The sequence below is a fragment of the Anabrus simplex genome, chromosome 9 (assembly GCF_040414725.1).
Source record: "Anabrus simplex isolate iqAnaSimp1 chromosome 9, ASM4041472v1, whole genome shotgun sequence".
In the NCBI taxonomy this organism is placed as follows: Eukaryota; Metazoa; Arthropoda; class Insecta; order Orthoptera; family Tettigoniidae; genus Anabrus; species Anabrus simplex.
In genome coordinates, this window is record NC_090273.1 from 143,792,974 (window position 1) to 143,808,310 (window position 15,337).

The 15,337-nt window shown below is 37.9% G+C and overlaps 1 protein-coding gene across 1 annotated transcript in view; it reads right to left on the minus strand.

Annotated features, from left to right (window-relative positions):
• Positions 1 to 1,999: 1,999 nt before the first annotated feature.
• Dtd (D-aminoacyl-tRNA deacylase) overlaps positions 2,000 to 15,337 on the minus strand; it is a 42,384-nt gene continuing 29,046 nt past the window's right edge. The window contains exon 4 of the mRNA XM_067153728.2: positions 2,000 to 2,269. Coding sequence (XP_067009829.2) covers positions 2,178 to 2,269 — 92 coding nt within the window. The 3' untranslated portion in view covers positions 2,000 to 2,177. The remainder of the gene's footprint in view (positions 2,270 to 15,337) is intronic.

Here is a 15,337-nt window from a genome sequence, read left to right on the forward strand (position 1 = left end):
AAGATGGAGTTATACACGGAATGCTCTTAATGACTGTGGTGCAGTTCAAGATCTAGAGCATCTATTTCACTGTCCAAACTGTGCTGTGGTGAAGACTTCTTCACAGCTCGTGATAAAGTTATTGTGGCTGCTTCGTACTGGAGCACTTTCACCATTTGAGGATTCAGTACGTGAATATGATCATCATCATAGCCCACCCTCTGTGTCCACACCAACCTATATGTTTACAATGTCACAGTGATTCCATCTCATAGTTGAGAATACTTATGGAAGACTCTTAGGATGTCTAGTGCAAAAATGGGAAACCAAAGTGTGGCACTTACTTGGCAGAACTACTGGTTATGCAGGTCATGGCAAACATTTTTCTGGAACATACTGTGCATCCGGTACTTGGAGACTGTACTGTCAAGCACAGTCAGCACACAGTCATTCCTTTCACATCTCCTGTGTAGTAGTGCTGTCTCCGTAGTGTCTGGCTCCATGGCTAAATGGTTAGCGTGCTGGCCTTTGGTCACAGGGGTCCCGGGTTTGATTCCTGGCAGGGTCTGGAATTTTAACCATAATTGGTTAATTCTGCTGGCACGGGGGCTGGGTGATGTGTCATCTTCATCCTCATTTCATCCTCATCACGACGCGCAGGTCGTCAATTCAAAAGACCACCGAGCTCGATAGCTGCAGTCGCTTAAGTGCGGCCAGTATCCAGTATTCGGGAGATAGTAGGTCGAACCCCACTGTTGGCAGCCCTGAAAATGGTTTTTCGTGGTTTCCCATTTTCACCCAGGCAAATGCTGGGGCTGTACCATAATTAAGGCCACGGCCGCTTCCTTCCCACGTCTAGCCCTTTCCTGTCCCATCGTCGTCATAAGACGTATCTGTGTCGGTGCGACGTAAAGCAACTACTAAACAAAAAAAAAACAAAAAATTCAAAAGACCTGCATCTGGTGAGCCGAACATGTCTTCGGACACTCCCGGCACTAAAAGCCGTACGCCATTTCATTTCACTGGAAAAGTCCACATTGTGTGATCTTGGAACCTGGATGTGATTGGTTCTCGCCATCCTCTCCATTGGGAGTCGTCTGGGCTAGGTCTTGTGTTATGACCAATTTACTGTTTGGGAATAAACTTCCCATGAACTTAATTACCAATGCAAATTTTATCAACTGGACACTATTATCCAGACCATAGCGGACTCAGCGTTGTAAAACTTATTGACAATTGTAAGACACCACTTGTACTCCCTAACTTGTAGAACCATGTATTGGATTTTATTTCTCAAATAAAATATGAAAGAGACAATCTGCCGATGGTGGCAATATATTATTCATATGAACTGATTAGGAGGCCGATTTTTTGATTCCCTAATGGGGGCGGCTATCAGCTGGATTATCTCTCTCCGTTTGTTGACTACTTGCCTCAAAGGCTTGTTGGATTCTTCAACAGCTCTGCCATAAGCTATCATAGATGGCCTAGGAAACGAGGTGTGCGCTAGTTCCCCGTTGTTTTCCTCACCAAGCCATTTAGCTCCCTGTAATGGGGTGTTATGATTTGTTTTCAACCCTTCATGCGCTCTGTATATTTTAGGCCATTTTAACATTTAAGTTCTAAACCAAATAAAATTTCATTCAAGTAGAATGGGAATAGCTCATCATGGAACAGGGATGTTCCTCTAGGTCCCAAGTTTGTTTTGGTGGATTTTTGTCAATTTTGAAAATTAAATTTAATGGGTTAAAGATATCTTGTTTCAATAACTTTGTTCAAAGCCGAAAAGTCTGCACTGCTCCCACATTAAATTTTTTAATAAAATAATTCTTTAAACCTTAAGGGCCATGATAAGGCTACGTACAGAAAACCACGTTCAGGGCTGTTAATGATGGGGTTCAAGCCCATGAGTATCCTAATTCAAAGTACTGGTTACATCTCCCAATAAACAAAGAAGAAATGCAAGGGAAGGAAAAAAAGGAATTGGAAATGTGATCATTATAAATGATGATAAACAGAATTAACAACACTGATAATAATAATTCACTCACACAGCCTTTCTTCCTCTTATATCAACAACATTGTGTTGATTAAGAAAAATATAGTTTAAGATAAATACTGTCATTGCCACAAATGGATGTCCGTCACTTCTCCCCACAGATGGTGAACTTTTTTCAGTGAGAATCTTGCTAGCCCTGTTACAGCTCTTCCTTTTTTGGTGACTCAAGAACTACGGTCACAGGGCCATCATTCTCCATACTGACTTGCATGTAAGCTCCAAATCTTCCATCTGAAATACAAGATTGTAAGTAAACAACATTGTATTAACATCCATCACATTTGAGACTACAGACTACCCTGAGGTTCTACTTACAAGAGGGAACACAATATAGAAGATAGTCATATACCATGTGGCGCACCAGTCCCCCCCCCCTCACTTTTTGTTTCTGGAGATATGCAACCCAATGAATAGCCAACTTAAAAAACATCAGTCCTGATCCTATAATGCCTTACAACAAGTACAACCTTGAGTTCATCCTCGAGAATATAGATTACATCATTAGTGCCAAAGTTATTTCACTATTTTACATGTAACAACTCTCATTATTGTTCCGTACTGAAGATGACGTTAGGCGTAGATATCAAGGATAATTTAATAAACGTGGAAAGTATTGAATAGGTGGTTTTTTATTAAATTATCCTTGATATCTACGCCTAAAGTTATTTCAGGAACAAAAACTATAATGAATGCTTAAAATGATCACAGCTGCAAATAACACCACCTTATGTTTGGACAGGAAGTTTCTACTAGGACTAAAAGTAGATTCCATAGGAGTAAGTTACATGCCACGGCCATCTGTAGCTAAGGTGGCTAAATCATGTTAACATGTTACACAGCCGAACTGCCAGGAAACAGGTTCAATTCCTAGGCTGGTACACATAAATAAAAAAGGTATTTACAGAGGATGTGATATATCAGCTGCCGAAGGAGACGAGGTTTCTTTCAGGCTCCTGTGCATACGCTACCTGCTTTACGTGGCCCCACAGGTGGCATAAGATCGGGTAATCTGAGGGAGGATCTATTTGTTTATTTAGGATACGAAGCAATGAAGATAGTTCTGGATGACCACTGATCCATGAGGTGGGGCCCAGTCCTGTTGCAACAACATTCGTAATCGGTCGAGCAGTGGCACGTTCTCCAGCAACTGTAGATAGCGTGCTCCCGTCAGATGGCTGTCGAAGAGATATGGTCCGATTAGATAGCTTCGCAAGATCTGCCACCTGATATTTACTTCCCACCAGACTTGAAATGTCTCCTGTCTCACCAATGCGGATTCTCCATGCTCCAATAGTGCATATTGTGCCAATTCACAGTGCCATTGTTGTGAAATTGTGATTCATCTGAAAACAGGCCTCTCGACAAAAAAGCTGCATCACTGGTCACATTGCACGACACCAATTGACAGAATATTACTCGAGCATCAAAATTATATCCGTGGAGCTGCAGATGGTAGAGGTGAAATGTATTGCTTAACAGATGACCGGCTGATGTTGATCAGCCACGTGTACTAATACGAGTATCATTCCAGACAGCGTCCAAAACAGCCTCTTCAATCAGACCACAAGTTAGAGGAGGATTTCTAACAGGAGCAGGGGCGTAGCCAAGAGGGCGGAGCGGGACCCCACCATGGAATTTTTACAAAAGAAAATAAACAAAAACTAACAAACCAGTGAAAGCCAACTCAATGCGCTGGCTCTTTAGAATATTTGCCAACAGATTCCTTGAATCTATTTTCTAAGAAGTCTCAAAAGTAGGATTTTAGATTGTAATCTAAACAAACCATTCACAGTAAAAACTATTCACCTTGATCATATTGTTCTTATTCTGTATTTTAATATAAGATTTGTAGTGTGTTGGTAGTGCAATCTGAATATCAACATAATTTATTTGTTATAATCCATCTGCTTCATGTCCGTATTGATACTTGGTATTCACAATCACAAAGAATGGGTACCGTCCACCTAATCAATACTTTCTTATATTTTGTTATATATGCAATGATTTACCAATATGAATTAAACTTCAAAGTGTACCTCAGAATGCTATAAACATTTTAAGTGTAGAAATTGTAGTTCACCAATTTATCTGTTAATTATGAACAGTACACCAGAATTTTATGTAACATATACGTCATAGAATATCGACGCTTGTTTTTTTAAACCAGAGGACACATTATATCATTGTACATTTTAATGTTATCACTCATATCATGTGACATTCTTCATTAGATTTAGTAATGTTTTTAAACTATATGTTAAGTTGGCTTTAGATCTTATGACCAGCTGAGGATGACCTCTGTGAAGGTCGAAACTGGTACTACATAGTAACAAAATATAATAAAGTATTGATTAGGTGGATGGTAGCCATTCTTTGTGATTGTGAATAATTTATTTGTATCAGTGTCCTTATAATGGCACTCATGCATACGCGCACCTTCATTATGTTCTATCATCATTTTGTAACTAAGTTATTACCCCCCCACCCCACCAAACTGGTTGATCCTGACTATGCTACTGAAGTGTCTCAATTGACAGTAATGTATTCAAACATTTCGGAAGATGTTGGTAGTTGGTAGTCTTCTGTCAGGAGACTGCTTAAGTGCTGTTATTTTTTGACCTAGTAGGCGTGGATAAATATTGTGTCCCTGTTATAATCTCTTCTTAAAAAATGCATAATGTTGGATTCAAACCACTACACTACTGACACTTAGATACCACAGGTGACTAAGCGACAAAGATAACATACATAATGCTCACTAAAGTATGGCCTTTTCACCTTGAAAGTTAGTATATATGCCAGAGTTTTCAATCACGGTGTATGACAGTCATTTAACTTTCTACCATTACAAATCACGTGGCATAACCTATTAAATTAGATTGTATTACATGTCTTATTTCAGGGATCATGTTTGTATAATGGTCTGTAGGATTGGGGGACAGGGGGAGACATTGCTGACACGCAGGCAGTATCCAGACCAATATCAGCCTTAAGGAAAAATTTAATGTTGGTTGCGTTTCATAAAATTTTAAGTTAAGGGGAGGGCAGTCAGTATAGAAACAAAGGAACATGAATAGGAATTTGTATTCAAATAAACACGATGACTGGGCAGTTTCATCAGGAGGGCATGCTTCAACACTCAATACAGGCTATCGTGACAGATCTTCAATGTAGGATACGAAACAAAGAGAAAAGGAAAGATGAATATCACAGGTAAAATTCTGAAACATAGACCGACTGACCAATGGAGGAATAGATAGGTAAAATTAAAAATCCACCTTTACAATACTAATAATAAACTAAACAAGTTATAACATTTACTTGGAACTAGTTTCGACGCTGTGAGCATCATCTTCAGCCAAATATGAGAACAGGCAATCGTAAATAAACATATCATCATTATATCAATGCACATATAAACACTCTTAATATGGAACTTATGATTCCCCTAGAAGTATCTGGAAAAAATTTCAAATAATCACAATTTCAAAATCTTGAAGTCACAATTAGAATGACACTTAACACAACATAATTCTTTTCATTCAAGTTAGAACTCTGAAAGTACTGAGTTCAACTTAGAACCGTAAGATTCTCAAATAAATAAAAAGTCTTGTCATATACAAGGGTCAAACCACATACAGAGTTTCTCTGTAAAAATGACAGTTCCAATTAGAACAACACTTTAACATAACATAATTATTTAACTCAAGATGGAATCTTGAAAGTTCTGAGTTCTACTTAGAGTAGGAAGATTCACAATTTAAATGAAAGGTGTTGTCACAATTGATCAGAAGTACAAAGGATGAAACATGTATAAAGTTGCTTTATAAACATTAAAATTATTACTTACAGTCCTATTTCCTCCAATACTTACGTACAGAATTCGATTGGGATGTCTAAGAAGCAAGAAAAATCTGCAAGAACTCCTCCAAAAAGGAAAGCAACGTTACATCCTTTACAAAAATCAGTTCAAGAAATGCTTATACATTGCTATGAGCAACTGAAACACGAAGACGAAGAAGGTGTCAGAAATTTGTTTGTCTTTTTTTTGTTTTTGTTTTTTTGTTAGTGGTTTCATGTCGCACCGACATAGATACGTCGTATGGCAACAACGGGATAGGAAAGGCCTAGGAGTTGGAAGGAAGCGGCTGTGGCCTTAATTAAGGTACAGCCCCAGCATTTGCCTGGTGTGACAATGGGAAACCATGGAAAACCATCTTCAGGCCTGCCGACAGTGGGATTTGAACCCACTATCTCCCAGATGCAAGCTCACAGCCCCATGCCCCTAACCACACGGCCAACTCGCCTGGTGTTGTCAGTCGTAGTGATACGGACCAAATGATAAAGAGTTTCAAAATTAACTGGGGTAAGTGTTTATTTTAATCTTGTTTCTATGATAAGTTTCTGACATAATGACAATCAGTTGAAATGAAGGAATATTTCATTATGAACCTAACCTAATCATGTATACCATGTCTTGTCTTGTCTCGACATTAATACGGTTTGTAGACTTAACCTTTATGTATTCATACTGACTTACAGCATATGTGTATGTAATATATTTCCTTGTGTGTATGCTTACAGCCTGGTTTCAGTTTAGTCTGAGAAGTAATAGGAATTTCAAGAAGGGAGTTAAATTTTCTAGCCCAGGTAAACACCGGAAGCGTGAACATCCAGTGACCGGCATAGACAATATTTCTAAGTGATAGCAAGGTTTATTTATGATAAATTACATAAAGGTAAGGTAACGTCACAAGAAATCTATTGCAACATTATTTATAGAAAATGGCATGCAGGTGATATAACCTCCCAAAAATGTCTTGTGCATGTATCAACATACAGTTCTTTCGAGCCCCTTGTAACACTCATTTCCCCCCCCCCCCCCCACACACACACAGGAGAAGTGTAACTGTAAGAAAGGTTTTCGACCACATGAAAGCAAATTGTGACATTTATTTGCACAAGGGCTCAGAAACATCATTAAGAAGAATTTTGAAGCCTGTGCGATTTGCGTGGACTAAAGGGGGATCCCTATGCGTATGTTGGAGAAAATGAAGACATTTGTTTTAAGAGATCCTGTTTTCCGAGGTAATACATGTGAAATAAGGACAGGGCGAAACCAAAACCTGTTGTTTTCTTGGATGAGACTTGGTTTTTTATGAATGGTGAATATATATATTATATTTTATATAAAAATCATAGAATAATTTATCTTTGTCTTTGGTTTCAAATGTGCATTTCTCTTGCAGGGTCACCCACATACTCCTGGAATAAACCACACAAATCTGGACATGATGTTCAAGGAGTAACTCGTGGACCTATATCTGAGGGAGGATGACTGGTTATTGTTCATGCTGGAACGAAAGATGGCTTTGTACCTGGTATGTTCTTACTTTATTTTACTTCATTTTATTACAGTGAGCTGATCTCTCTTTACATAGTTATGAGGGTATTCAGGGGTTGTAGTACAGATGTAAAGGGGAGGGCACATAAGTCTTTGGTAAGATCCCAACTTGAGTATAGTCCCAGTGTATGGGACCCTCACTTGGATTACTTGATTCGAGAACTGGAAAAGTTCAAAAGAAAGAAGCACGATTTGTTCTGGGTGATTTCTGACAAAAGAGCAGCGTTACAAAAATGTTGTCGAGTTTGGGCTGGGAAGGCGAGACCAGTTGCTGGACTAAGTGGTATGTTCCAAGCTGTCGGTGGAGAGGTGGTGTGGAATGGCATTGGTAGACGAATAAGTTTGAGTGGTGTTTTAAAAGTAGGTAAGATCACAGTACAATGATAAATTTTGGGATGAAAATTGGGGCAAATATATATATATATTTTAAGAAGGGAGTTAGGGATTGGAATAATTTACCAAAGAAGATGTTCAATAAATTTCCAAATTCTTTGCAATTATTGAAAAAAAAAAAAAAAAAAAAAGACTAGGTAAACTACATCTGCCACCTGGGCGACTGTTCTAAGTGCAAATCAGTGGTGCCTGATTGATTGAAATTGATTGGCACTATATCGGAAGTGGCATTATAACTTACCACTCACTAGGTTCTATATGTAGTTCTTGATTTTGACTTCTCCACTGTCAAGGGATCTCTTGGTTATTAAAAAGACCTGCAGGTATTCACTTTAACTTTTAACGATTAACTTTAGAGAGGTAATTCAATCAAAACTTCTCCAGTGTATTTTCATATAATATTACTGGATATTTGTATCAGTAAATTACTTGTATTGTAGGCCTATTTATTACATTGTTCTGTATTCGAATCAGTGCATGATACCTGACTGTTGAACACCTTCCAAGCTTCTTATTTCTTAGTGCCTGATATAGGTTCAGTGTGCGCAGCAATTACATTTGTTCTAAGGTATTAAAATTAGTGTTTATACTTATATCATTAATACAAGTGATCATGGACTTCTAATGTAGATATAGGCCTACTAACAGAAATACATTCATGACAGATGTTAGCATAAAGTAGTGTAAGTAGTAATTCATTGACTTCATCATCAGGTGATGTTGCTACATTGTAGTTGGTTTATCTTTTTTCTACCATTCAACACAAATCACAATTTTTGTCACTTAACAGGCTTATCCCCGAAGAGGGTGATCTCATATTTTTAGGGAATACTTTTTTAGAAGAAATAACTTCATTCTAAAACTAAAAATTCTTGCAGGTGTTGGTTTGATATTTGCCACAAACTTGAGAAATCAAGATTAGCATGGTGCTATGAACAGTGAGAAATTTCAGATGTGGTGGAAACACAATTAATCATAGGATTAAGGAATATAGGACCCTGTATTACTGTAATGGATAATGCAGCATATCACTGTAAGCTTGTGGAGCATCAACCAACAAAGAAATGGAGAAAGGATCAATTAGTGGTAATTATACTACATTGAATATTTCCTTCTACTGAATGATATTTAATGATGTTACAGAATTTAATTTTTATTTTTCCTTTATTTTATAGCAGGGTCTCTCAGGGTGCATGCGCCTGGTGCATGCACCCTTCGCTTGGTTGACCAGAGTGCAGACTCCCACTCCTCAATTTGGAGCAATACTACTGTCTCTCTCTTTCCCCACGCCTATCTCGCTCGCTCCCCCGTCTCCCTCTACCTCACTTGATCTGTAGCACTCCAAATGCGAGCCGAGTTGAGCCAAGCTTAGTCGAGTAGCCCAGAGACGAAGCGTTGGTCCGAGCTGAGCCGAGCAAGACCGATGCACTGTGCACAGGAACTCTGCATCGCTGTCTGCACGCGTGAGATTTTGGGCGTTTGAGAGGCCCTGATTTATAGTCATGGTTGAGGCTGAATGGGGTTTCTCCACCAGAAAATGCAACAAAAGATGAGCCACAAAAGTTGTGTAATATGAATCAAAGTCACTTAAAGAGGTACAGATGCATCTAAACATAAGTTTAGATAATGTTTACTTTCATGTATGTATAACAATATTTCTGTTTAAAAAAAAATCAGTTACATTGTTGACGAGATGCTGCACAATGAAGGCCATACTGTCCTATGACTTCCTCCATAAACTCATTTTTCAATGCCATTGAATTAGTATGGTCCATGGCAAAGCAGTATTACAACAAAACAATGGCTTCAAGACCTGGCCATGGACTGGACTGAGCTAGAGCTGTGTGGAAAGAATCTATTAATCAGGTAGGCCAAGTGGAAATGTTATTTATTGGATACACCACAATAGTGCAGGTCTATATGCCTACTAGTTCAGCGGATGATGAGGAAATCGAAAGAATATATGAAGAGATAGAAGATTTAATACAATATGTAAAAGGTGACGAGAATCTAATTGTGATGGAAGACTGGAATGCAGTGGTAGGCCAAGGAAGAGAAGGTAATACAGTAGCAGAATTTGGATTGGGACAGGAACGAAAGAGGAAGTCGGCTGGTTGAATTCTGCACTGATCATAATTTAGTCCTTTCTAGTACTTGGTTCAAACACCACAAACGATGGCTGTATGCGTGGACGAGACCTGGAGACACTGGAAGGTATTAAATAGACTTCATTATGATTAGGCAGAGATTCAGAAACCAGGTGTTGGATTGCAAAACTTTCCCAGGAGCAGACGTGGACTCTGACCACAACTTGTTGGTTGTGAAATGCCACCTGAAGTTGAAGAAATTGAAGAAAGGAAAGAATGCAAAAAGATGGGATCTAGACAAGTTGAAAGAAAAGAGTGTGAGAGATTGTTTCAAGGAACATGTTACACAAGGGCTAAATGAAAAGGCTGAAGGAAACGCAATAGAGGAAGAGTGGATAGTCATGAAAAATGAAGTCAATAGCGCTGCTGAAGAACTGTTAGGAAGAAAGAAAAGATCAACTAAGAATCAGTGGATAACTCAGGAGATACTAGACCTGATTGATGAATGACAAAAATACAAGAATGCTAGAAATGAAGAGGGCAGAAAAGAATACAGGCGATTAAAGAATCAAGTGGATAGAAAGTGCAAAGTAGCTAAGGAAGAATGGCTGAAGGAGAAGTGCAAGGATGTCGAAGGTTGTAGCCTATGGTCCTGGGAAAGGTAGATACTGCATACAGGAAAATCAAGGAAACCTTTGGAGAAAGGAAATCTAGGTGTATGAATATTAAGAGCTCAGATGGAAAGCCACTTCTAGGGAAAGAAGACAAAGCAGAAAGATGGCAGGAGCATATCCAACAGTTGTACCAAGGTAAAGATGTAGATAATTTGGTTCTGGAACATGAAGAGGCTGTTGATGCTGATGAAATGGGAGACCCAATTTTGAGGTCAGAGTTTGACAGAGCTGTGAGTGACCTAAATAGGAACAAGGCACCTGGAATTGATGACATTCCTTCCGAATTACTGACTGCCTTAGGAGAAACCAGCATGGCAAGGTTATTCCATTTAGTGTGTAAGATGTATGAGACAGGAGAAGTCCCATCCGATTTTCGGCAGAATGTTATTATACCTATTCCCAAAAAAGCCGGTGTTGACAGGTGTGAAAACTACCGCACCATTAGTTTAGTATCTCATGCCTGCAAAATTTTAACATGTATTATTTACAGAAGAATGGAAAAACAAGTTGAAGCTGAGTTGGGGGAAGATCAATTTGGCTTGAGAAGAAATGTAGAAACAGGTGAAGCAATCCTGACTTTATGTCTGATCTTAGAGGATCGAATCAAGAAGGACAAGCCCACGTACATGGCATTCATAGATCTAGAAAAGGCATTCAATAATGTTGATTGGACCAAGCTATTTGGGATTCTGAAGATGATTGGGATCAGATACCGAGAACGAAGAATTATCTACAATCTGTATAAAAATCAGTCTGCAGTGATAAGAATAGAGGGTTTTGGAAAAGAAGCAGCAATCCAGAAAGGAGTGAGGCAAGGCTGCAGTTTGTCCCCCTCCTTTTCAATGTTTACATAGAACAGGCAGTAAAGGGAATCAAAACCTTGAGATTTGCCGAAGATATTATTATTTTATCTGAGACTGCAAAAGATCTAGAGAAGCTGCTGAATGGTATGGACGAAGTACAAGATGTAAATAAATAAGTCCAAAACAAAAGTAATGGAGCGCAGTCGAACGAAGGTTGGTGATGCAGGAAATATTAGATTAGGAAACGAAGTTTTAAAGGAAGTAAATGAATATTGTTACTTGGGTAGTAAAATAACTAATGATGGCAGAAGTAAGGAGGTCATAAAATGCAGACTAGCACAAGCAAGGAGGAGCTTTCTTAAGAAAAGAAATTTGCTCACTTCAAACATTGATATAGGAATTAGAAAGATGTTTTTGAAGGCTTTCGTGTGGAGCATGGCATTGTATGAAAGTGAAATATGGATGATAACTAGCTCAGACAGAAAGAGAATAGAAGCTTTTGAAATGTGGTGTTACAGAAGAATGCTGAAGGTGAGATGGATAGATCAAATCACGAATGAAGAGATACTGAATTGTATTGGTGAGAGAAGATCGATTTGGCTAAATTTGACGAGAAGAAGAGATAAAATGATAGGACACATCTTAAGACACCCAGGACTTGTACAGCTGGTTTTGAAGGAAGTGTAGGTGGTAAGAATGGTAGAGGTAGGCCAAGGTATGAATATGACAGGCAGATTAGAGCAGATGTAGGATGCAATAGTTATGTAGAAATGAAAAGGTTAGCACAGGATAGGGTGGCATGGAGAGCTGCGTCAAAGCAGTCTATGGACTGATGACTCAAACAACAACATAGGCAAGTGGAGTTTATCATATACTTGACAGGTTGTGATACTTCAATATATCCTACACATGACAGCAGAGATGTGGAGAAATGAAGTGAAACACACTGAGAAGAAGATTGTTGAGTTCTACAATAATGAGGTGAGAGGTGTTCCTGAAGTGGAGAAACTAGTCATTCATCATGGAAGCAATGAATCAGAGGAAGAAAAAGAAAGAAGAGGAGAAGCTGAGGAGTTAGCTGTACCATTGCAAGAGCCATTCCATGAGATTAAGGATTTTATAACTTTGCTGGAGAATAATACATTTCTAATTGCCTTGTCCTTTCGGATATAACAGAGTTACATTTGAAAATTGTGGGGAAATGCTACCTTTTTTCTAAACATAGCTATTTTATGCTGGTATTGCAGTCTAAGTATACTAACAAGGGTCCATCAATCAATGTTAAGAAAACTTGAAACTAATTTATACACCATCCGAAAGAGCACATTGAAATATGTAAAACCCTTGAGTATTACATCCTATCCTGAATGTATCTAAGAGTTACAGGGCGGTATAGATGTGCAGGTGGGGGTCGTCGGTGTCCAATCAGAGTGAAGTTATTTTGAACTGCTGTGGCGCGATGTAAGGAGAAGCGGGCGGGGAGAGAGAGAGAGAGAGAGAAGGAGACAGCATTGTGACGGCAATGCACCATGTAAACATTGTATGCCTGTTAAATTCCGTATGCATTTCTTTTAAATCATAACGCAGTAATCACAAAACTTGGAATTAATTTATACAGGTAGAAGCTTACTTTGGAACGACCCGTACCCAACTCACGATGCCTCACTGCACTCCCACTGATGTCTCCCACCCTTTCCCTCTCGCTTGCTTCTCCTTACATCAGCAGTTTAAAATAACTTCACTCCAATTGGACACTGACGATCCCCACCCGTACATTTTTACCGCCCTGTAACTCATAGATGCATACACGATAGGATGTAATATTTGAGGGTTTTACATATTTCAATGTGCTCTTTCCGATGGCGTATAAATCGGTTTCAAGTTTTCTTAACATTGATTGATAGTCCCTTGTTTGTCTGGTTCTTATTAAGTGTTATGGTACTTTTAGGAGATTTCCATCATTACAATACAAATTAACTTTATTCCTTTCAGAATAACATTAAATCATGGTACATGTTTCGTCCTCATTGTAGAACATCTTCAGCCATCAAAGTTCATAAAAAGAAAAAGAGAACAAGAATATATATTTAAACTTTGAAAGACACTGGATATTCTTGGTATCTGGTCCTGTCTATGTGCTCTGATCAAAATTTATCACATTAAATATTATCACATTATTACGCATGCATCTAGTTTATTTTGTACAAGTTGCTTTATGTTGCACCGAAACAGATAGGTCTTACGGTACGATGGGACAGGAAAGGGCTAGGTGTGGGAAGAAAGTGACTGCGGTGTTAATTAAGGCCTGGTATGAAAATGGGAAACCACGGAAAACCATCTTTAGGGCTGCCGACAGTGGGGTTCGAACCCACTATCTCCAAAATACTGGATACTAGCGACTGCAGCTATGGAGCTCGGTGCATCTAGAAATTAAAACAATATAGTCTAGTAAAAAATGCACCATTATCAAAACATACAACGACCATAACAAACATTTTTCATGTATGAAACTACATTGTGGTATTAAATTGAAATCTGTCATTAACCCTTTAACCACCAAAATCTGATTGATCGGATGTTCCGGAAAAAATATTTTCCAAGTTATTTATTCGTTTTAATAACATATAATACATGTTTTGGTCTAGTATTGGATTAAATAAGACTATATACAACAAGTTTAGTTGAGGAACTTGCTGCTGAGTGGCTTGGTGACCAAGCGGCAATTCAGCTCCCGCGGGCGGGCAATGAACCCCTTTCTCTTTTGGCGGGAAATAAAAGAAGAACGCAACTGTTCCGTATGCAGAAATATTAGTACTAGTCAAGGTAGTAAATGGAAAAAGACCAGATACATTTGTAAACAGTGTAAGAAGTGTGTACACCCTTTGTGCCTCCCTAAGCACATTTGCTAGAACACATCATAAACACGTACCTAAATATTAGTAAATAGTTCCTTGTATCATATTTTTAAGGCAAAAACTGAATTATTGAGTGTTAATTTTGTGTGAAATAAACATTAGTAATAATTTTTTTACTTAAAACGAACCAGGAACAGCAGCATATGCATATAATGTGAGATTAGAACATTTCACGTTAATGTAATAATAATAATAATAATAATAATAATAATAATAATAATAATAATAATAATAATAATAATAATGTAACTGTAATATTGTGCATAAAGCTTTATTTTTTATATGTGGCATAGGAAACACCACCTCTCTAAAATAATGCAGTTTTTGATAGTAAAAATATTTTTTCTTAACAATTTTTTATCATGAAATACTTTTTTTTCAAAGAAAGAAAATATTTATTTGAATTATCACTTCATAAAATAAAAATTTATAAAATAAAGGTGCATTAATTTACATCAATAAAATGCTCAATTCAAAACAAAAAGATGCCCATCCAATTTACAAAAATTGAACAGAAGTTATTACGAATAATTTACTGTAAGGTAAAAAGTGCTCATTAGGCCTTGGCGGTACGAGGCTGGCGGTCAAAAGGTTAATAGACTATAGTTGAAAAATCTTAATGTTGTACGTAGTAACACATAAAATATAGGTTAGTGTTTGTTAAAATTTTAAGGTGTTTTATACAGTTATCTGAAAACAAGTCTTAAAAAATATGTTCAACACTTTCGATTGGACTATTTTTGAGGGGGAACTTCTTTTAAAGGTTTTGCAAGCTGAATGCCGGGCCTGGCTTCATAAAGACGTTAAAAATGAAGAAGTATCCTTGCTGGTCTTGCATCAGCCTCGTCAACCTGTGAGCCACCTTGAGTTGAAGTGCATGTTGAACAAAACATGTGCCATGTGCGTGTACCATGATTTAATGTTATTCTGAAAGGAATAACTTTATTAATTAGTATTGTAAAAACTGAAATTCTCTTAAAAGTACCATAACACTTCTTAATGCAGGTTGGCGATTTTAACCTG